General features: G+C 32.6%; 1 protein-coding gene across 5 annotated transcripts in view; it reads right to left on the reverse strand.

Annotated features, from left to right (window-relative positions):
- LOC117180352 (kynurenine--oxoglutarate transaminase 3-like) overlaps positions 1-19362 on the reverse strand; it is a 28650-nt gene extending 9288 nt beyond the window's left edge. Inside the window, exons 1-9 of one of the 5 annotated variants that reach the window (XM_033372805.1) lie at positions 19187-19362; positions 15326-15624; positions 12250-12368; positions 12019-12092; positions 4390-4574; positions 3533-3655; positions 3305-3455; positions 2843-3079; positions 1610-1853 (exon numbers count right to left, since the gene is read on the reverse strand). In XM_033372805.1, coding sequence (XP_033228696.1) covers positions 1610-1853; positions 2843-3079; positions 3305-3455; positions 3533-3585 — 685 coding nt within the window. In that variant the 5' untranslated portion in view covers positions 3586-3655; positions 4390-4574; positions 12019-12092; ... (1 more) ...; positions 15326-15624; positions 19187-19362. Of the gene's footprint in view, positions 1-1609; positions 1854-2842; positions 3080-3304; positions 3456-3532; positions 3668-4389; positions 4575-12018; positions 12093-12249; positions 12369-15325; positions 15625-15799; positions 15893-19186 lie in introns of those variants that run through there. The other 4 variants (XM_033372804.1, XM_033372802.1, XM_033372806.1 and 1 more) reach the window with 4 other exon arrangements.
- Between the last annotated feature and the right edge of the window lie 4471 nt (positions 19363-23833).

The following is a 23833-nucleotide window of genomic DNA, read 5'->3' on the forward strand; positions in this document are numbered from 1 at the left end:
ATCCATGCTGTATAGAAATATTACTTAATGTTAATGTTTATATTAATGACAAATAATAGATTAAACATTAACTTATAACTAAAAATATACTAACCCTACCGACAGAAATCTCAGAGTATAGGCTAAAGATTCTCAAGGCTCTGAGAAGCTCGGAGAAATTTTCCGCAGGCACTCGGGTAGATATATTTAATGGTCCAGATAACTCGTGCAAATGCTTTGAAGGCTTTAAAATGTTCTTTCCGAACTTGAAATAAAAATACGATCATAAATAACAAGCAGATGCCCTGTATTGCGATTGCAGTCGTACAGGTGGAAAGGCGGTGGTAAATGAGAAGCGTTGATTAGTATTAGCGACCTCGAAATTTGATTCGATTATTATTCCCACAGTGATCCAAAAATACTTGCGCAAGCTTGAACTGTGCGTCGCTCATTGGCTCTAGTTCGCGTACGTATTTAAAAATCAAGTTCCATTACTGTCTAACTCACGGTGACTCACGAGTGTCCCTTTCGAACGCTTGTAGCTATCAAAGAACGAGCAATCGTGACAATTTTTTCAATATTTTCCAACTCTGTCTAGCCCATTCACAACTCGTGTCTCACGCATATAGCAATGAAAATCGAGTAGTGTGACAATCGAGATCGACAATATCGTTTAGAGATTTCATATTAAGGATACAACTAGAGGTTTGCTCAAACTTTTTTTAAATTTTGGAGCCTGAAAAAATCGAAGATCAGTCTTTCCTATGTTAAATGCTTTATTGCCTCTAAAGTGAGTTTCAATAAAAAATCGTTCATTTTTATAAGTTTGACTCATTTTTAATTGAAATTTTTGCTGCCTCCCCATTCAAAATATGTCAATGATTTCAAATTTTAATAAACTAATTTCTTAAGCTTGAAAATGTATAAATAATTATTGATAATTAATATTTAATTTTTAATACTCTAGAATTAAAAAATTTACGATTCTCAACACTTATGTATAACTTTTCATTGTGTAACTTTGGATAGATTGAGCTTATAGATTTTGTCGGATTCTAAATGGATTAAATTTAAACTTGTCCAATTGAAAACTTTTCCATTTTGAACGCTTGTTTTTAAAAATTTCACCAGCTTCAAAATTTCTCAATCAAAATTTAATTCATTTTGAATATTTACGTCGACTTCTGAATGTTTCATTGCACTGGTAGACTATGTCGAAAAGTATAAGATTCAATGTAAAGTTATACAATATGCAATGCTTCAATTCAAAATCGTATTGTTAAAAAAATTATCTTTGAAACACTGTCTTTTAAAATCTTAAAGAATTTTCATTTGAAAGGTTTTAAAATTGCTTATTTTTTTACAACATTCTTTAGAAAATTGAGCTCTTAGGCAGTGTTTAAATTCAATTTCGGATTTGTTTAAACTGTGAACACGTTGACCGATGTCATTGCTGAATTGAAGCAGAAACAAGTGTTGTTAAAAAACTTATTTTTAATGCAGCACAATGTTTTTACTGCTATTCAGTTATACATCGAGAAAATTTTCTTAATTGTCTGTTTGAAATGAATGAACTTGCACTGTCTTTCAGCAAAAATTAAAAGAAATTTGTTTGCGGAGAAATTCTTACCTATTCTAATATGCCGTTTGGGTTCATAAACTATCCATTCATAAACTTCATCGGAAACAACTAGAGTGTTCCACCTCTTTGCTAAATTAGCAATAAATTGCAGTTCTTCAAGAGTAAAAACCTTCCCTATTGGATTGTGAGGTGTGTTAATTATGATTCCTTTCGTCTTTTCATTAAACAATTTTTCCATATCCTTCTTATCGAATAACCAATCCGCCGAGGTGATGGTATCACTTGTCTTCTTCTATGAAAAGAAACACGAAAGAAATAATGAATATGTCGTAGTCACTTATAGTGTAATTAGACGTTTCATGAAATGTCTAGATATGTCATTAGGAGCCAGCTGATTGCATAATATAACTGATCAACACAAATGACCTATGTTCTAGATGAATACTAATCTGTACTCCATTTTTTGCCATCAGATTAATAATAAATATTTGCAACTACATTTTCTAATACAAAATTATTTTATAATTTTTTACTGCTCAAAACGAATATATGTTGGGGCAAATCGATGCTCAAACATTTGGAGTTTTGAAATATTGACTTCAGATTTGTTATCAGCAACCTGAGAAACCAAGGATTAGTTATTTTTAGTTCTCACATTGAGTTTCTTGTTCGTTAAATTTTTTTATATCTGATCCGTTATGCAGATTTTGTAACATATCTCAATAACAGATTATCGAAATTTGAATTTATTTTCACATTATTGTTTGGCTTACAAAATGAACAAGTTAGTCCTTAGATCTTGATGCTTTTGACTTCGATTGTTATTAAAATATTATTTTGGTTTAAAATAAAGAGAGCATTTTAAGGGAGCCAGCGTAGGGATTTGTAACAATATAAAACTTCAACTTTTTTAGAAATGTCTTTTTTAACATCGCCAACAATTTCACAAAAATTTGACGAAACGAAAGTGCTGTATTGTTTCAAATAAATATTGTTTAAAACGCAACAGTGCTCTAGCTTTAATGCAATTATATTTACGGATCCTTATTACACTTGTTTCCTAAAAATGCTCGCTGAACTTTAAACAGAATTAATATTTTTTCAACAATTAAAACCTAAGCTTAATTGTTGATTACTCAAAATTAAATTCATCGACATGTTTTACACTCTTTCCTCGATAGAACGATAGTCGTTTTATGAAACGACTGGAATAGTTAGACTTGTAGTGAAACTCATTAGACATTATACTTGAAACGAAAATGGATTTTACAAATTACGCACTGGTTTTAGAGCTATGAAACGAGGAACTCCGCCCGATGATAAGATCATCGGAACATAACAATCGAAAAACGGTTCGATTACAATCCATTCATCTTCAGGACGTGTGTGACCATGGATAGTAACAAATAGGGCTTCATATGCTCCAGATGTTATAAGAACTTCATTTTCGGCGTCCAAATTTCGTACTAAAATTTTTGAATATAATTTTGCAAGCACATTTACCAGACGAGGATGACCCTGAGTTAATAAATAATTATTACCTTTAATATATACAGATTTATCTTTGTGTACACCTTTTATAGATAACAGTCTTTTTTTATTTATACCGACATTAGAGATAAATGATACTAGAGTGAATAGTTTTGTTTCTTTTCTAAATGGAATTCGACGTCGAATGAAAAATTATGTTTATTTTTTTATGTTAATAATTTCAATTTGCTCATAATTAATTTATTGACTTACAAATGCTCTAGTGTACTGATTTAGTAGAGGATTAGGGCTGAGCGCTGCGTTTGCAAGTGCTTTTGTAACATTTTTGGGAGCACAAAAGTCGGGATATCCTTGGCCGAGGTTTACAGGTTTATAATCGATACTCAACTGTCTATATTCCACCCTGAAGAATAAGCAATGTTAAATTTAATCAGTTTGTAACGTTAGGCAGAAAGATTTTATATCTGAATGGAAAATTACCAAACAGAATTATCGCTTGCTTTAAAACGATCTGGAGTGCCAAACCTCGACATGATGGATTTTGAATTTTTCTATTCAATGAATTACTTGTTGTTGCAGATTTTACAAAAAACTGCATGCGATCTGCAACAAAATCTTTTAAAATTAACAAAATTTTTTAAAAAGGATTTTGGAGCTTAAACTTGCGATGACAAGCATTACTTAAATGTTGTATCTAATATTTTTTTTAGTTAGCAGGTTATGTAAATTTTCTGCTTCATGTATAAAGTTAGGTGCATGAAATTTTTACAAAAAAAGTTAAATATTTTCTGAAACACCCAAAAAGCCTACAGACTAAACTACGTGGGACCCTATGAGGAACTCGCATAAGAACCCATATATAGGATCCTTTTTTGAATGTATGTCTCAAATTATGACCTGAGATAGGATGGGACATATTTGTGGGTTTCCACATGGGTTCATATATGATAATTTTTTTTAAATAAAAATTTTTTTAAAAGTGTTAGGTGTATATTCGATATTCTTAAACACTCAAAAAATAATGGGCAGGCGTTATAGCTATTCCAGAAAACTACTACGCACGCTTTAAATATTAATTGCAAATCCATTTCATGTAGGAACCTTAAATTATACATTATACATTTCCATCCTATATTCGTGTCTTAGATCATCATTTGAGGCAGGAATTTACAAAGGATCATATATGGGTTCTCACATACGTGCCCATGTAGTTTACTAGTAGGTCTTCTTAGTAGGGCATTGTTGTAATGGAGGGAATAAATTAAAATATGAAATTATAAATTTTTAAATTCTATATATTGTAAAGATATAAGAGATACAAATTATTAACAACTTACCAATAGTTGATCTATACTCAGCGGCTGAATTACAAACAATTACAACTTCCAGTTCTAAAGACAGCAGTCCAACTGACTGTGTCTGCCGACTGTACACAAAGTGTCGTAGAAGTCCAGACATTGACCTCGATACGGTTCAGAGATAAATTTTCAACAGCTGCATACAAATCCGAAGTAACTGTATACTAAAATTTATAAGTTGTTAAGCACTTTTAATTTCAAATGTAAGTGCATAAATCCTTTTTTTGTAAAAATTTTTGCTCTAAAATTCAGTAAACCTGAGAAAACTGATTTCCAGTATCTCGAAAAAATTTGATTGCGCATATGAGCGAGTTTCACATAGAATTGGGTGCACTTGCGAAAACCGCATACCTTTGATTAATTTGAAACTCTGTATATTTATGTGTTTTGATGCACTCACTACGAATATGATAGTGACAATACCCTAAAATGTTATGTTTATCATGAAAACCATGAAAAACCCATAAAAGTCATGCGTTTTTGAATTTATATCGGAAAAGACAAAAAACTTTGGAAAGGAATTTTTCATACCATTTTCTATTTCTTTGAAAAATATCGTTCTTATAGAGTAAAAATGTATGCATCATAAAATATGAATTTTTAAAAGATATAGACAACCTTTATTTACAGATTTTTTGGTTCATTTTTCTTATTGACTTAAATGGATAAAACGTTAAAATTTTATAGTTTTTTGAGGTTTGGACTTAGAAATTCAAATTTGCGGATATTTTCATTCTCATCTACATAATCAGCGCATCAACCTTAGCGTACCAAGTTCACGGAAAGGCTACTCTACAGAGTATCCTAATAGTACCCACGTAGTATCCCTTCCGCATCATGCAACAAAAACTCAAAAAAACATCAAGATTAACTTTTAAAATGGCGAAAATCGGATTCAACGTTAAAATTCTCACTAGAAGGTCACGGAGTAATCGTAATAGTTTTTTTGCAACGGTAAAAAGTTTGAAAAAAGACCTATAACGCCTGTTGACTGCTTCTTACAGACGATGCATTTGAAGTCTAGCAGTCAACTGGCGTTTTAAGTCTAATATTTTTTACCGTTATAAAAAAAACTATTGCGATTACTCCATGACCTTATGATGGGAATTTTAACGTAGAATCCGAATTTCACAAATTTAAAAGTTGGTCTTGCGTATGTTTTAGTCTTTGTTGCATGATACGGAAGGGATACTATGAGCATACTCTGTAGAGTATCTTTTCCGTTCACTCGATCCGCTAGGGAAATTGGATGGACATACTGGGATTTAAATTAATCGGATATATTCGCTTTTCGGCGTTTATCCATAGATTTTAATTGTATGTATATCGAAAATTATTTATCCCCGATAACTATTGCCATAAGCACATCACTCACGTTCTGTGATTCTCATGTTGTGCGTACCAGAAAGTGTCCATTTTGCAAATATCGTAAAAATGTAATATTAATAATAATGATATTAATACTAATAATTAGACTTTTTAAATTTTTGAAGGTAAAATTTCTAATCAAAATGAAAATAAATCTTCATGATATTATAAGTTTACATCCTTATGTTTAAATGTGTATAGCATATTATTCAGAAATTTTATTATATAAGCGATTTGAATGTACCTAAACTAAATTTATTAGTGAAGAATAATATAAATAATAATATTGAATGTGATTAAAGAAAGAGTAAGAATAAGAATCTAACAAATTGTTGTATTTATTAAATATTTAATATTTAATTTATATTATTACATTTCATAATATGATTTGGTATTGAAACGAATGTATTTTCATTGTTTTGTTTTTAAAATTTTAAAAAATGTACATCCTATTAAAAAAAATGGTTAGTTATCATTTTATTGCAACTTTTGTCTTCCTTTCAAGAATTCAATTTTTTATTAGTAATCTGGTATTTTACGATTGAAAGAAAATTTACTCGTCCTTTCTAAAAATTATAAATAAATAGCTGTATATCCTTTTTGGTGAACAACTTTTGCGAATTAATTTTTTCCCGGGCTTTGCGTCGTGTTTACAAAGATTTAATTTTTTTATTTTCAATTTTGTTATTTACAAATAAAATAAAAACTGAGCATCCGATCAAAAAGTGACCATTAAAAAATTTGTAAATCTTTTTTGATTGCATAATTTTTGTCGAATCATCATTTGCCGTATTTTGCATATTTTGAATGCAAATGGAATATTTGATTTTTAATTATTTTGTATTTTTTTTGATTATGAAAAGTCATTAGGAGAAATAGCACAGAGAATTTTCGAATCTTAAGAAAAGTGGTCTAACATTTTTTTCAAAATGTGCTCATATTTTGAATTTCTATCCAAAATAGCTGGCTAATGAATTTAACCTTTATTTTAGGTTAGTAAAAAAGTATAGCGAATGCCAATCCAATCTGTAGATTCTTTCGAAAGTTATCACGCTAAGAAACTAAAAATGTACAGACACACCCTGGCGGACCGAAGGAACCGAATGCAGCCTCTAAAAAGTACCCGTAAAGACCCCATTGGATCCCCATTCAGTTCCTTTTTTAAAAACTCGAAAAAACAACGAAATCAACTTTTAAATTGTTGAAATCGGATTCTACGTTAAATTTCCCTATAGAAGTTCACGGAATAATCGCAATAGTTTTTTTTTGCAACGGCAAACTATAGGGAATTTTAATGTAGAATCCGAATTTCAACCATTTAAAAATTGAGTTTGCTGTTTTTTTTCAAGTTTTTTTACAAAGGAACTGAATGGGGACCCAACAGGGCCTTTACGGGTACTTTGTAGAGGCTCCATTCGATTTCTTCGGTCCGTCAGGGGACAGACAAACAAGCAGACAGACAGACGAACGGACACAATCGTAAGAACCTGTTTTTCGGATTCAGGGCGTCTCAAAACGTGGGCATTTAACAAAAATGGGGCAGGGGGGGGGGGTTAAATTTTACACAAATCTAATACCTGCTCTGATGGGAATGTAAACATTGATTAAAAAAAAAATCAACCAGTAAAATTTAGAGAAAAAATACGAGTTTTTAACAAAATACTTGGATCATCAACCAAAGAAAGAAGTTTCAACAAAATAGTTACGTTTTGAAACTGAAAAAAACCCGAATAGATGAAAAAAAAACATCGAAGATTCAACGGAATACATCAGTTTACAACCTAATTGTTGACTTGTAAAGCCAAACATACGAATGGTCTACAAAGAGTTAAATTTTCAACCTGAAAATACTTTTAATCAAATAGTTTTATTTTATACCAAATCATTGGATTTTTAACCAAAAAGGATTAATTTTCAAACCAAGAAGATCAATTTTCTATAAAAAGATAAACTTTCAACAAAAAAGTTTAATTTTCAAATAGCAAAGATCAATATATTTAGTATTTAAAAAATTTCAAACTCTATAGATGAATTTCAAAACATTTCAAAATATTAAAAAAAGTTCAAGATATTTTTAATGAATTAAAGAGATTTTAAGTAATTTTAAAATACAAATAAGGCTCTTAAATTCCTTAAAGTCTTTCAAATCTCTTAAAATTTTCGGAAAATTTTGAAAATCCTTCAAAATCTATACAATTTTTTAAAATATACAGGGTGGATACGCTGGGGCTTACATACATGGCAAACTTGATTGCTACCCGAATTGCATAACAGCAGGGAAGCAGCCATTACACAGGGGCATTTTCATATTTCGCGCCTTTGAAGTTGCATTTGGATCGGCCATTCGGCGAAGTCCGTGCATCTTCGGATCAAGTTTATCATAGTTTCCAAGGTTGTGTTCGAAACTTCAAATGGATACGAGTGTCAAAAAATATAGGTTATGTTATGTTATGTAGTAATTATAAATAATAAAAGTGTTTAATTAATAATGAAGTGAGACTTGTGGACTGAGAAGTAAACGTGAATTTTCTTCCGTGTCAATAACATTATGGAATGGCTGCTGAGTGACAAAAACTATAAATTGATAATAATATTGTGCGCTTTCAGTGGGCGAAGAGTGAATTGTGTTTAACGCTTATTTGCGACATAAAAAAGGTATGTTGTGAATATACAGGATTTGTTTTGTATGAAGTGAATAAAATATTACATGCAAAAATTGTTGATTGAAATTACCTACAATTACTTAAAGCGATTTCGGTAGAAAGGTGAATACGACCATAACCTCGAAATAATGACAGATCGGACCCCGGCATAATTATTATACTTTCGATTGATTATTCTTTACCAAAGAAATGGTTTGTGGTTTTGTATGTTTATTACTTACAGTGTAGGCAGTAATAATTTAAACAATAATTACTTATTAATAATTTAACAATCATTACTTATTAATAATTTTAATAAGTAACACATGATTTCTGAAATTAACAGCTGATTTCCATTGTTCTTTTTCACAGATCGATCATAGATGAAATACACATCAGGAACTTCAGATGGATTTGGTGCATTTCAGCTGGTTCATTTAAATAAACATTATTGGAAAACCGTTATCTCTAGACCTTATCCTAAGACTAGCGATTGATCAGCCTAAAATTAATTCTGAGTCATTCTGATGATATAGGTGTATCAAAAAGATATCTCGAGGTAATTCATCTTGCCTGAATTTTAATTAATAAAATATTTAGGGATTTTTTTGTATTTTTCAAATGTTTTCTCTGGACCTCATCCGAAAATTTTGTTTGATCAACCATTAAAATAAATTAGAGACTCGTTGGTGATAGGATTGTTTGAAAAATTTATCTAGACAAGATAATTTAGCCCATAATTGTTATTCCATTTTTTAAAGAAATTATTCTATTTTCGAAATTCCTATCTTTGGTTCTGCTTTAAAAACTGGCATTTGATCAGCCTTTAAAATTAATTCTAATTTATTTGTATGATGTAGATGTATCAAAAAGATATCTCGAGGCAATTTAATTTGCCTGAATTTTAATTAATAAAATATTTAGGGATTTTTTTGTATTTTAGAAAATGTTTTCTCTGGAGCTCATCTGAAAATTTGGTTTGATCAGCAATTACAATAAATTAGAGACTTGTTGGTGAAAAGATTGCATCTTTAAACAATCCTATCAACAACGAGTCTCTAATTTATTTTAATAGTTGATCAAACAAAATTTTAGGCTGAGGTCCAGAGAAAACATTATCTAAAATACAAAAAAATCCTTTAATAATTTATTAATTAAAATTCAGACAAGCTAAATTACCTCGAGACATCTTTTTGATACACCTATATCATTAAAATGAATCAGAATGAATTTTAAAGGCTCATCAAATACCAGTTTGGAAATCAGATCCAGAGATAGCAATTTCGAAAATAGAATAATTTCTGAAAAAAATAGAATGAAAATTCTGGACTAAAATATCTTGTCTAGATTTATTTCAGATACAATCCTATCTCCAATGAGTCTCTAATTCAGAAAATCTCTTTAAATCAGAAATTTTGCTATAATTGTCTATTTTATCAGGTCTAAATATTAAATTCATACATTACTGGTACCTTATCAGAAAATAAAAACCTTTTATTGTAATTAAAATGTACTCAGAATGTTGTTTTAGTGTATTTGATTGAGTTCACGTTTAATCTCAAGTTATGCCGTTAGAAATGACGACACCAATTCCGTGAATTTTATTTCAGATGTCATCTTTTCAGTTGGATGTTGTCCTATATTTATATTTCCAAAAATTGAAATATCAATTCTGGCCTAAAATAGTATGACTAGATGAATTTCTGATACAATCTTATCACTAACGAGTCTCTAATTTATTTTAGTCGTTGATCAAACCAAATTTTGAGATGAGGTCCAGAGAAAACATTTTCTATAATACAAAAAATCCGTAAATATTTTATTGATTAAAATTCAAGTAAGTTAAATTGCCTTGAGATATTTTTTTGAAACATCTATGTGATACAAATTAATTAGAATTAATCTTAAAGGCTAATCAAGTGCCAGTTTGGAAAGCAGATCCAGAGATAGCAATTTCGAAAATAGAATAATTTCTTTAAAAAATGGAATAACAATTCTAGACTAAATTATCTTGGCTAGATAAAATTTTTTAAACAATCTTATCACCAATGAGTATCTAATTTGGTTTAATGGTTGATCAGACAAAATTTTAGGATGAGGTCCAGAAAAAACATTTTCTAAAATACAAAAAAATCCCTAAATATTTTATTAATTAAAATTCAGGCAAGTTAAATTGCCTCGAGATATCTTTTTGATACATCTATATCATCAGAATAACTCAGATTTAATTTTAGGCTGATCAATCACCAGTCTTGGGATCAGGTCTAGAGATAACGTTTTTCCAATAATGTTTATCGAAATGAACCAGCTGAAATGGACCAAATCCATCTGCATTTTCTGATGTGTATTTCATCTATGATCGATCTGTGAAAAAAATGGAAATCAGCTATTAATGTCAGAAATTATGCGTTACTTATTAAAATTATTATTAAGTAATTATTGTTTAAATTATTGCTGCCTACACTGTCAGTAATAAACATACAAAACCACAAAACATTTCTTTGGTAAAGAATAATCAATCGAAAGTATTATAAACATGCCGGGAGCCGATCTGTCATTATTTCGAAGTTACGTTCGGATTCACCTTTTTACCCAAATCGCTGTAAGTAATTGTAGGTAATGTCAATTAAAAATTTACGCATGTACTATTTTATTCACTTTATTGTAAACATATCCTGTCTATTCATAACATACCTTTTCATGCCGCAAATAAGCGTTAAACACAATTCACTCTTCGTCCACTAAAAGTGCACAATATTATTACCAATTTATAGTATTTGTCACTTAGCAGCCATTCCGTACTGTTATTGGCACAGAAGAAAATTGATGTACAATGGCTTCTTCCCTGCTGTTGTGCAATTTGGGTAGCAATCAATTTCGCCATGTATGTAAGCCCCAGCGTGTCCACCCTGTATATTAATTTCTCTGAAATCATTTAAAATATCTTAAAATATATTTTTAAATTTATTTTAAATCTTGTTTTATCACATAAATTATCCAGTAATATTCTGGAATCAATTAAATTTTTACTACTCGTTTTAAAATTATTTTGTATCCGAATTCTAAAATCTTTTTGTAGATATTATTTTAAGCTTACACTGAGTAAAAAGATAACTTGATTCAAATTAATGTAGTACTGAATACGTCCAATGAAATATTTCTTTGATCTAAAGAAATTTTGCTTATGACAAAAGTGAGTTTTGTATTTGAAAAATATTATTTCTTGAAATAAGAAAAATAGTTTTCGATCAAAACAATATTTGATCAGACAGACAGACGCATTCGTAAAAACCTGTTTTTCGGATTTGGGGGTCTCAAAACGTAGACATTTGACAAAAACTGGGAGGATCAAATTTTATACAATCTATTACCTTCTCTGATAAGAATGTAAAAAAATAAAATAAAAACTAGTTTTTACTAATTTTATGTACTACCATCTTTTATAATTTTTTACAATAATTCAAACTTGGGAGCCTCGAACTTTAAGAAAATTTCAATAAAAAAGTCAAGAATTGAGAAAATTTACGTAATTAACAGATAGGTATGATTTTTGGTAAATTTATAATGAAAATAAAAAACACTATGTAAAATTTCTTACCTCTAAAGAAAATGTAATCGAAAAAACGATTATCAGGCGAAATTCAATTTTTTCCGAAGCATCCACTGTACAACCTAGGAAACAACACTCGTTAAAATTTGCACCAAGCCTAACTTTCGAAGTGAAGCTCACGAACAGTCATTCGGATTCTACGTTCAATTTTCCATTAGAATGTCACGGAGTAATTGCAATAATTTTTTTCAGCGTTAAAAACTTTAAAAATGATAATACCTATCATTTACACGGGCAAAATGCGGCTTCAATGGAATCTTTTAGTAGCAGTTGATAAGCGTTATCCGTCATCGGTAACTAAAAATTTTGGCTGGGTGCTAGCGCCATACAGTGGAAACCTGAGAAAACAAGACTGCGACGTAAGTGGTAACATACTACTACAGCGATTATTGCAACATGTTAAATGCCCATCATGCTGTTTTTTCTTGCATCCCTAGTAGCACAGAACATTCCGGGAACGTTCCTGGAACTTTCAGCGGGAACCTTCGGAACGTTCCTGGAATTTTCAGCGGGAACCTTCGGAACGTTTCAGTGGAACGTTCCCTCAGCGTGTGAAATGTCCACCACTCGGGAACGTTCCAGGAACATTCAACTGGAACGTTGAAAGAATAAATTATCGTTATTATTATCAATCAATATTCGATTAACCGTAAGTGATAATTAAAAATTAATAACAGTTTATGATATAGATACCATATTACTGCCGTGATTTAAGAAAACACCGTTAACTGCAAACAATCGAAAAATGAGTTTTTTATATCGTTGGAATCGTGATGAAAAGATGCACTTGACTATTAAAATAATTTTTTCAAATTGTTAATAACTTTTAAAGTAATTATTGCTAAATTTGAGAAAAACGCTTTAGCTGCAAAATTTGGGGAGTCGTGATTTGGAAGAAAGCCGTAACTACCGTTAACTGCAGGCTCAAATCATGTATAGCTGAATACGTCACAGAAAAATTCGAGAAAAAGCCGCAACGGACAGTTACGGACTTTACTAAATTATCGGGCGGTGATCTCGAGCTTTCGTGATTTCCAAGAGGTCCGTATGCGCTTATACCGTTCTCCGGAATGATCCAGCTAGTGATGCGATATCGAAAAAAATTATCGATATTTTAAATATTGATATTTTCGAAGTTTTTTATTTTAAACGAGCAAATAATTATAATGAGTATAAAAACATTATTATTAAAACAAATGTATTAAAGCAACCAAATAGTTTTATATAATATTTTTTGTATGAACATTCTTCTCCTCAAACTTGCAATAGAAAGTAAGTTTGTATAAAAACAAACATATAATTTTCCATAACCTTGTACCAAAATATTTGGTTTAAACAATAAAGGATTTACATTTAATATGCATTGCTAAGTGTTGCATTATTATTTGTTAACTCCTGCAACACAACCTTCGGAATTTTTTGCTTTGGTTTTAAATTCCATATCTTTTGTTGATTTCTGCGAGTGTTGATTAGCCTAATTAAACAAAATAAATTGGTTTTAGTGGTTGTAAGATAGTAAATCTAAACAAGTAGAACTCTTGTTTTTTAATGAATACAGCAACTATATTTTAAATAAGTCTCCTGAGTGAGACAGCAGTAACTGCGTGGAAGTAAATCATTTAGAATGTAATTACTGTTGTATTATGAAAAAAGAATATTGTATGTAAGGGGCTGTCCATAAACTAAGTTAACAACTTTAGGCAATCCCCCCACCCCAACAAGTAATGTAGCCCAATAACTGTATAAACACACAAGACAGAGAGATATGTATCAGGAAAATAGGATAGTAATGGATAACATTCTTTCAAGTAAAATTAGTATAAATACCATATTGAATGCAATATGAAACACTTTAAATTCGTAAGATTTTAAGTCGAAATTTACATTGCATTTGTATGCGTTTGAAGTTAATTGAGTCCGTGCTCACTGATACTTCTATTACAGTGAAACTCTTTTATAGCGCCGATTTTGGGGCTGACGGTTAGTGTGAACTAACTCATTGTAGCCCGCTCCGCTTTTGTTTGATCACGCCTGGCTGCTCGCCTGAGTGACAATCGCAGGCCCCGCGGTCCCAGCGCAGTTCCTGATATACCTACCTACGGCGCGGCGTCAATTCTCGGAATGGCTATAGAAGGGAGGGCTATTCCACTCTCCCCTAGTATCAGGTAGCTTTTAATCAATGGCATAGATTTTGTATATCCAAAAATTAAAATTTTTTTCACCTCATATGGCACATTAAATTCATATCGATCAGCAATTTCTTTAATTTCTGAAAACAAAATAGGGGAGGATCAATTAATTTCAAGATTCCTTAAAAGCGTCTTCAAATTAGGACCATCTTTTTAAAAATATTCCTTTACATGGGACGTGTGAACAGTACTCAACCACATAGCCCTCCCTTGCAACTGCCCAAAGAGCCCAAACCCTCGCAAGTATTAGAATACAAAACATTTTGGTCACACCAGATTGAATACAGATAAGAATTCAGGGCATTTAAAAACCTCAGCCCCAGGTAGGGCTCGATGCTTTTGAAATATATAGAAACTTCATCAAAGTTACGAAGCGACTCTGATAAGCTATATATTTTCCTGAAAATACCTTATAAGCGAGTTTCTACCTAAACCATTAGTAGTTGGATAAAAAAAACTTTGAGAAAAAGTGGCATAGACACAAATGTTTTTTCGGGCCACTCGACCCATTACGCCGCCACATTAACAGCCCACCAAAGAGGAATTATCCTAGATATTATTTGCAAAACTGCTGGATGGACTCCACAGTCACAAACGTTTGCGAATGTATACAATAGACCTGTTAGATCGGGCAATGTCGACTTCGCTCAGGCTGTATTATCCAAAGAATAAGTCTTGTATTTTTAAATTAAGTGTACTTTTATAATTTTATTTTCATATTATGTCTGATAACTCTTTCTACCTCGTTTATTTTTATAACCTGCATCGTATGTGTATACGTATACCTTATACTCGAGATGTGTCCATTTAACTATTAAGTGCATAAATAAAAAGAGAGGAAGAAAAAGATTGTGTCTTTCTCTCTAAACCTCTATATGGCAAGACAAGTATAATCTTGAGAACGAAGCTCGAGATATAATTGATCGATCAAATGAGCACCTATGACGTGAAATTTGATCGAATTTATATGAGAGCCTCGTTCGAAGAGATTATACTCCCACCTCTTATGCAACAATTTTGGGGAATAAAAATGTTCTTTTATACCCACCCCAATTTTAGATCATTCCTAGAATCAATAATATTTTTCTTTTAAGTAGTTACCTTACCTCTAAAGATGAATGAAGCCGGTCAGGTGCAGGCTCGTAGCGACGATATTGGGGCCCTTGATCACATATTTTTTGGTCTCTAAAGATTGTGCATTCTAGTGGACTTGGAGATAACTGCATGGGAAGCCAAGTATAATCTCTTTGAACGAGGCTCTCATATAATTTCAAACGAATTTCACGCCATAGGCGCTCATTTGATCGACTAATAATAACGGCATCGTAAGTGCCAGGCCTTTAAGTGGTAATCGCCCTTTCGTTAGTGCGATGGTACCACGTTTCCTAAACTGAGAGACCTTTTGCTAGAATAGATGAAAAAATTGAATTAGAATTTAGTATAATATCGTTCCAAATTACGACAAACCGAGGTTTTATTATACTTATTCGTATTTCAGTACCGAAGTTTAATATTATCATACGAGTATTTAAAATGCGAAGACGAGAAAATAGTATTCTGAATATAGAATACAGTCGAACCTTGGACACTCTCCCTCATCGGGATCCGGTGAATCGGACACTGTAATCGCACGTGACCTAGCTTCTTAGCCAATCGGCGTCGAGGTACAGGACCGTGTGGTTGCAAAACAAAGTATGTACTACATATCTCAGAGACGGAGCTTCGAGGATGTGTCGGCTCAGGCTAATCACCTGATTCTTACAGTGTCCGCGAAACAGCTGACGACAGTGTCCGAGGTGTGACAGTGTCCGAAACTACAGTGTCCGAGGTTCGACTGTATTATGAATCTCCACTTAAAAGAATTAATACTATGAAACAATTATATTCTTTTTACTGAGTTTTCGAAAAATAATTTCAATAAGAAAAATAGTGAATATCATAATATTGAAAACGTATTTTAGACATTGATATTGTCAATATGAAGTCGACAAAAATCTGAGACGCATAGCAAACTATGAAAACATTATTCTTAATTCTTCATATAGTTTTGTTTGAACGACATTTATACACTAAACCAGGGGTTTCCACAATCCACAGGTGCAGCGTGACCCAGGATCGCTTAACCTTTTTGAAGATCTACCAATCTTGTTTTCGACGGAAAACTGAGTTAAAATTTTTGACTCCTCACAAAAAAAATCTCAGTTAGAAGGGCTCGGTTTTGAAAGTTGAACCTGGGGGATCATTTTTTCTGGTATAAATTAACGGAACTTGTAATAAAGGGATTTGATCTTGCATTAAATTTTATCATTACAGATTCAAGGATAATTAAACCGTTCAAAATAAAATTATTTAAAAAATTTTAACTTTTAAATAAAAATAATTTTAAATTCGAGGCGATTCAAGTTTAAAAAATTCCAATTGTAAACTTATCAATTTCTTTATTAAAAATAAATAATCCCACATAAATTGAAAGCATTCAAATTTTAATATTTTGTTTTTTAATTGAAGAATCTCTAAATATAATTATTTCAGATTAAAATTTCGAATATAAAAAAATTTTAAAACGTTAAAAATAGAAATATTTGTAAATAAGAAGTATAAAAATTGTATTATTAAAAATTCAAATCGAATATTATTGCATCCAAAATTAAATTATTCGAAAATTTTAACTTATAAATAAAAGTAATTTTCAGTTCAAAGTGATTCAAGTTTTAACATTGTTAACTGTAAACTAAATTGAATGTTTTAAAGTCAAATGTGCTGACATGATAGAATTTGAAATTTTTATTACGATTAAATTCATTTAGAAAAAATTTAATGAAAAAATAGCATGAAAAAATGATTAAGTAAAATTTGTACTAAAATCATATCAATTGTTTAAATTTTTTAGTACAAAATGTATGTAATTTGTTAAAAATTCACCTTTTTTTATAGAAATTTATCTTAGTTGAAAATTAAACTATCTGGATAAAACTTTATGCATTTCGTTGACAATTTTTTTGTCTAGTTGAAAAATGTACATTTTTTATTTGAAAATAGTGTATTTCGTGTAGTTTTTCCGAAATAGTAGAAAAATAGTGCATTGTTTCAAAAAAATTTGTTTTAAAAATTTTCAGTTATACATAACCTCTGCCGATTATCTTTTCCGAGGAGTTTTAATATCAATTAATTTTGTTTATCTTCTAGATTTGATAATGTTATAAATTATCTAGGTCCATTTAACAATTTTTCTAAACTCCTAATATTATAAACTCTTAATTTTATTAAAATTGCATTAATTATTTCATTTAATATTTTTATAGTAACAATGTCTAAACATGGAGTATTTTATTTCGTTCTAAGGGGCTCAAATCAGGTAAAGGATTTTGACAATTCTGTGTCAGAGCTGAGTAGAACCGACCTACTGGCCTGGGTTCGCTAGTAGATACCAGGATCGCCCTTCGGAGACCATTGTACTAAAGTGATAAGATTCAATGCAATGAGTACAATCTGCTAATAAAATGTCTGAAGCGAGAAATCACTGGTGAAAAACTGTCCAGATATTTGTGATGCTGCCCTGAGTTGTCAAGCGATGCCGCTTAGCCGAGATTTTTGCCAAATAGTCCATAATGTAATTTAGCCGTGGGATTTAGTTGTTAGGTAATACGTTAGGGAATTGTACGCGCGTTTTCTTATTTAATTGTATGTAATTATTGTATTTAGATCCTCTGTCTGAAGGCTAAATCTTTTGGTGAAGTCAGTTTTACTATTCATATAGTCGTTTGAGATTCTCATATGCTTTGTATGGCAACTTGAAAAGATGTTTTCGCTCTTTCAAATAAAATGTATCACTATCGTTTCAACTTGGCTGTTAATTTTGATAGAGTGAATTTTAAATTACCGCAAGTTTTATGAGAGTTAATGCAACATCCTTACCTTTTTTTTAACAAAAATATAAGTTTTGACGGTTGGAAACTGCTGTATTGATTTTTGATACGCAAACCCTGTTTTTCCTATTTTTAAACAATATTATACCCAATTCTCATTCATTTTTATAATTTATTCTAACAAAAAGTCTCTTAGTGTTATTAAGTAAATGCCATAAGATTGCAATTACCAAAGAAGTCCATTTATGAAAGTGGTAAGCATAGAATATAATGGGATTGTATGAACATGAAATCTTGATATTGGAATCTATAATTACCACTTTCATAACGAACTTCTTTGATTACCACAATCTTATGAAATCCACTTGAATTATGTATTCACTTAACCAAAAGTGTTAATCATTATAGTAGACAATTTTTGCACGCTTATATTACTTCACAGCTAGAAAAACTTTTGCTAGTAGCAAAAGGAAACAAACTCGCAGAACCTGATAAAACGAAGATTCTGACTTCTACATTTTATTTACATTTACCAAAGTAAACTCTAAACTCATTTTCCCAGGGTTAATGATTTATTATTAAATGGCACCAGGCAAACTTCAGTTTGCCGCCCTGCATAAAATGATTTTAAACAACAAAAAGTACACTGGCAATCATCGAATCAAATTACTTTTTGAAAATAATTTTATTTTTTAAATGCCCAAGCCCTTTATTTTGGTAGAGTGGCGTAGGTACCTGAAGATCTTAATTACGGAAAATAGATCTGAGAGGTCTCGAAATAAAATAGAAAAACACCGATTACAGTTCGTGTGAAACAAATAACTTATAAAATTTGTTCTACTTAACAATAAATACAACAAAAAAAAACATTCTGAGGTTTCAAAAGGAGAAAAGAATATAGTGCTCCCTTTGATAGGCAGCGGTTGGATGACACCTCAAATCAAACATTTTAACAAATTTAAAACAACAAAAGAAATACAATTTACAAAGAAATAAATTCCGCCCTGGTGCGAACAAACTATTATAGTTCAACACTTTGCGCCTGCTGACGCCATTACTAGATAAAACATTACTTTAAACACTTTAAAATAAGGTTAATACCTTAGTACATTAAATAAAGCCGCCCATCTTTAATAATATTCCGAACAGTCTCGTCACACCAAAAACCTCAGAAAATTCCGCTACAGGAACTACAGCGTAGACCAAATCAAAACTGTTTGACACAAAATTCCACTCAGGACACACAAAACTAGAACTTGCTTTTCGCACGAGGCTTGAACGACAAAAGCCCAGGAGTTCGCTTGTCTCGGCAGCACGCAGACCGCCCAATCTCTCCCCTCCTGCGTAGGTAGACGAGATGGGTCTTTTACGTTGTCGCAGGGTCATGGCATATGGAGGGAAATTTCGGAATGCTAATGCTCAAGAGATGGTGATAGTGTTGCTGTTACGATTCATCAACTGTGAGATTTGTATTACCCTAGGTACAGGCTTTGAAATGCGGGAACTTCATCCACATTCCATCCCCGGTGAACAACCTACGGTTGCGCCTGCACCTATGCGATTTCAACCCACCTTGCTTTCTCGCTGTTCATAGCGCTGATCCTTGATGAATTCGCAAATTTTTGTGATTTCTGAAGAATTTTGAAAATCCTATTGATTTCAAATCTTTTACTGCACGATTCTGCAGTAACTCTGAATAAAATTCCGTAGCGAATATCCTCTCGATCAAGAGTATGGATGACTTCTTGGTGCCTAAGCTCTGCTCCAGGGATCTTACCGTTATAAATGTGAGACTCAGGGACAGAAGCTACTCTAATTCGACACTACCAGAAGAACAGGTTTCCTTTGCTGTTGGGTTGTGATGAAAACTCCAATCATACGGTGTAGTGAAGCACAAAGAATAATGACGGAGTGAGATACTTAATGGGCTGCTTAGCGGACACTTAGTTGGAGATTCTGAATCAGGGTGATACTCCCTCATTGCAAATTAAAAACAAGACTAAGGTTCTCGATTCGACTCTAAGCTCGGCTGAACTGAGGTACCAGGTAGTTTGCTGGAGAATCTTCGATAAGGAGTCGGTCTCGGACCATAAATATGGCTGGTTTCTGTTAACCCTAGGAAAACCGGTGGTTTCAAAGATCAGAAACCACAGAAATACACTTTGGAACTCATATAAACTGGAATTCAAAGAGAGGCTTGTGGAATTCCTCGCAAACAATGGCACCATCAATGAGTTAGAGCACACCGAGGATTTTCTGCAAAGGACTCTAACTACATTATATGAGAACAATTGCCCCACAAGCATTAGTAATTCTAAGAAAGAAGCAGAATGGAATTTTAGAAAGTATAAACAGGAAGATTGGAAGGGCTCCTACGAACAATTGAAAGACATTCCGTGAACAGCGTGGCTCCACAATATCCAGGCGAAAAATATGTACTAATAATCCAACGGGCACGAAATTTAAAGACGTTTTTAAAACGTCCTAAAGATGTTTTTAGGACGTAAGGTTGACAAGACGTTTTTAGAACGTCAAAAAAAAAAATTTCTAAATCAGGCCAAAAGACGCCCAATGTTCCAAATACGTCCTAAAAACGTCTTTAGAACATTCTATATTTGTAGAACGTTATTTTGCCTGACTTGGAACATTTTTAGGACGTTCTAAAACGTCTTGCGACATTCGTACCTACTGAGAGGGCTCGATAATGACGAGTTTGCCGAAGATGAAGAGGCAATGCTCAACAACCTGATGCAAGTTTCCTTGCCGCTGGAATGAGCAGGAGGGTCCTTCTGTTCTTTGAAATCACCAGGAGTGGGTAGCATCTATCCAGTGCTTTCGCAAAAAGGCATGGATTTCGTCGTTCCTTTCACTCACGAAATTATTTAAGGCAAACTTTGCTAGGAAGGAAGGTTATACTGCTGCAAAATATTTCCGGCCGATCAGCTTAATTCCTTTTATTCTAAAAACGTTGATAAAGCTGATTGAGAGATATATCAGGGATAAGGTGCTGTTAGCCTCCCCGCTTCACAGAGGCCAGCATAATTTACAGGTAGGTTGATCGGTAGACACTAGGCTCTATGCTGTCGTGGCAGAATTGGAGCAACAGTTGGAACAAAAAGTGTCCTGTTGCCCTTCCTATGTTGCGTAGTAGTGGATGGCGTCCTTGGTAGGCTAAATAAAGACGGGTACTATACACAGGGCTATTTCGATGATTTTATCATTTTAGTCAGGGGGCTCATCTGGAAACGGTGATTAATCTTACAAGTTCGTCGCTGCACATCGTAGAGCTCTAGTGTGATAGCTTAGGACTGTCAGTAAATCCGGAAAAGACCAACCTGTTCATTTTCATCAGAAATTACAAAATCTCAAAAGTTGAGGCTCCTGTATCATGTGGCGGGAGGCTGAAGTTTTCAGAATCGGTTAAATATCTGAGAGTAATTCTAGATATGAAACTAAACCGGTCGAAGCACCTGGAGACCCAATGCAGGAAGTTGTCATGACTTTTTGAATGTGCAGGAGAGCTTTTGGGTTGACGTGGGGTCTAGATCGAAACATTCTTGCAGAACTCTACTCTGCTATCTTTAAACCATGGCCTACATGCAGACGTTGTCTGGTGGCCACGGGCGGAGCTTAAGACGGCGCAGAACGGGTTGCGACAATAACAAATTCTACCGTTTCGGGGGTTGACTAAAGCAATGAGGACTACGTATACAGCGGCGATAGGGTTCACGCTCTGTGAAAAGCTCCTACATGCTGCGATAACTGCAAGGGAAATTCGGCACGACTGATGAAACATCCCTGCATGTATTATCTCAGTGGTAAGCATTAGAAATGCGCAGGCAGCACACCTTTGAGGCCCATTTTTTGGAAACTGAAGAAATTATAATGCGATCAGTCATAGACATACTAAGCTTCACCAAGAGGTGTGATGTCAGCTACTGAGAGCGAATAGTTAAGGGTGTAGTACAATTAGCTTGATGGCTTAAGTGCCAGGGGGCTACGAGGAGCTTCCCTTCCATTTTAAAACTAATTATATTTTTGTTTGCGCATCGATCACCAGCAATTTCTCTAGTCTACTTCACTTATTCAGATAAGTACAAAATAATACATTGGGAAACCATGTATTTCTAAGAGTTTTTATTTCGAGAAAGAGTATGTACAAAACATTGAAATCGGAATTATGTCTCGATAGATCGATGTGTAATTATAGGAATAGTAATTCTCAAATACTTAGAAATTGCTTAGAAATGCGAACTGTATCTTGAATTGTCTCAGAAGCACAAAGAATGAAGTCTCATCTAGATCCTTTTCCAATTCTTAAGGGTCTTCAATTTTGCACTAAAAGATCCGGACTTGAACCTTTCAAAATGCCTAAGGATCCGGTCCGGATTCGAATTGCTAAAATATCTTAAAGATCCGAAACTTTTAAAATTATTATATTTCAGGCCGGGTTCCAACGTTTTTTATGTTTTTAAGAGTTATTCGATCTCTACTCAGTTTGCTTGAATGTTTGAAGTTCTTAAGGGTCCCATCCAGGGCCCCCAAGCTGGTGTGTATTTCACTGCGACAAAATTTTGGGTAGCTAGTTCAAAGCTCTATCGCAGAGGCGTTACATTCGCCATGCACACAAAATTGTCACAGGTTATAAATCACTCAAAATAATTATTAAATATATTTTTAATGGCGTTGAGAAATATTTTTTGCTAAAATAGCATTGACGTTATCATAACCCTTCATCCCTGGCATACATTTAAAAAAAGAGCTGCCGATTTTTCCTGTAAATTAAATAATTTAAAAAAAATTTTTTTAAATTTAAAATGCACCTTCTCTCCGTAACATGAAAAAAACATATTTATTAATAATCTTTAGTGGTTTATCACATTTGTGACAGTTTAAAAAAAAATAAAGAGGTTGTGTGCGACCTAGCTGGAGGCATTAATGACACAAAGTTTGTTCGTGTGTGTGGCGAATATAGCGCCTCAGCGACAGGGCTTTAAACTATCTACCTAAAACTTTATCACGGTGAAATATACACCAGCTTGGCGACCCTGGTCCCATTCGAACTCAAACAGTTTAAGCATTTTAAAATGGCTCTAAGCCCCCTAAAAATTATTTTTCAAAAACATCTGGAGCCGCACCTTTTACAATCAGTAGAGATCCGTTATAATTAATGGTTCGGTCCAGAAAAGAAACTTTTAAAATTCTTAAGGTTCTGGTTCGGACCTGAATTATTTAAATGTCTTGAAAGTTTACTTAGCTCTCTAAAAATTTCTTAACTAACGAATCTTAATCAACGAGTTATCTTAATAAATAAATCTCTAATTAATTATCTTAATTAATGAATCCGTTAAGGTTCCGGTTCGGATCAGAGCCTTTTAATATTGATAATAGTTCGGGCCGGGCGCAAACTCTTTAAAAGTTTAAGGATTCGGTCCTCTCAGGGAAGTCTGTTTCTTTACTTTAAAAACTTTTCGGTAAGAAGCATTTTTATCTGACTGAATATATACTTTACAGCAATTATTATTTTAATGATTCAGTTTTAGAAAAAATTTATAAATATTTATGAAACATTAAGTCAAGTCATTTTTAACAGGAAGCCGTAGCAATTTCATTGGAGCAAGAGATTGCTCGATTTGGTCAACCTGATTGTTACGAGGGTGGATTGATAAGTTTCCGGCCTGACCAAGAAAAACAACGTTTTTAAGAATTTTTTTTTTTATTTCTCAACATAATCTCCTCCAAGGCTGA

The sequence above is a fragment of the Belonocnema kinseyi genome, chromosome 9 (genome assembly GCF_010883055.1).
Source record: "Belonocnema kinseyi isolate 2016_QV_RU_SX_M_011 chromosome 9, B_treatae_v1, whole genome shotgun sequence".
Classification (NCBI taxonomy): Eukaryota; Metazoa; Arthropoda; class Insecta; order Hymenoptera; family Cynipidae; genus Belonocnema; species Belonocnema kinseyi.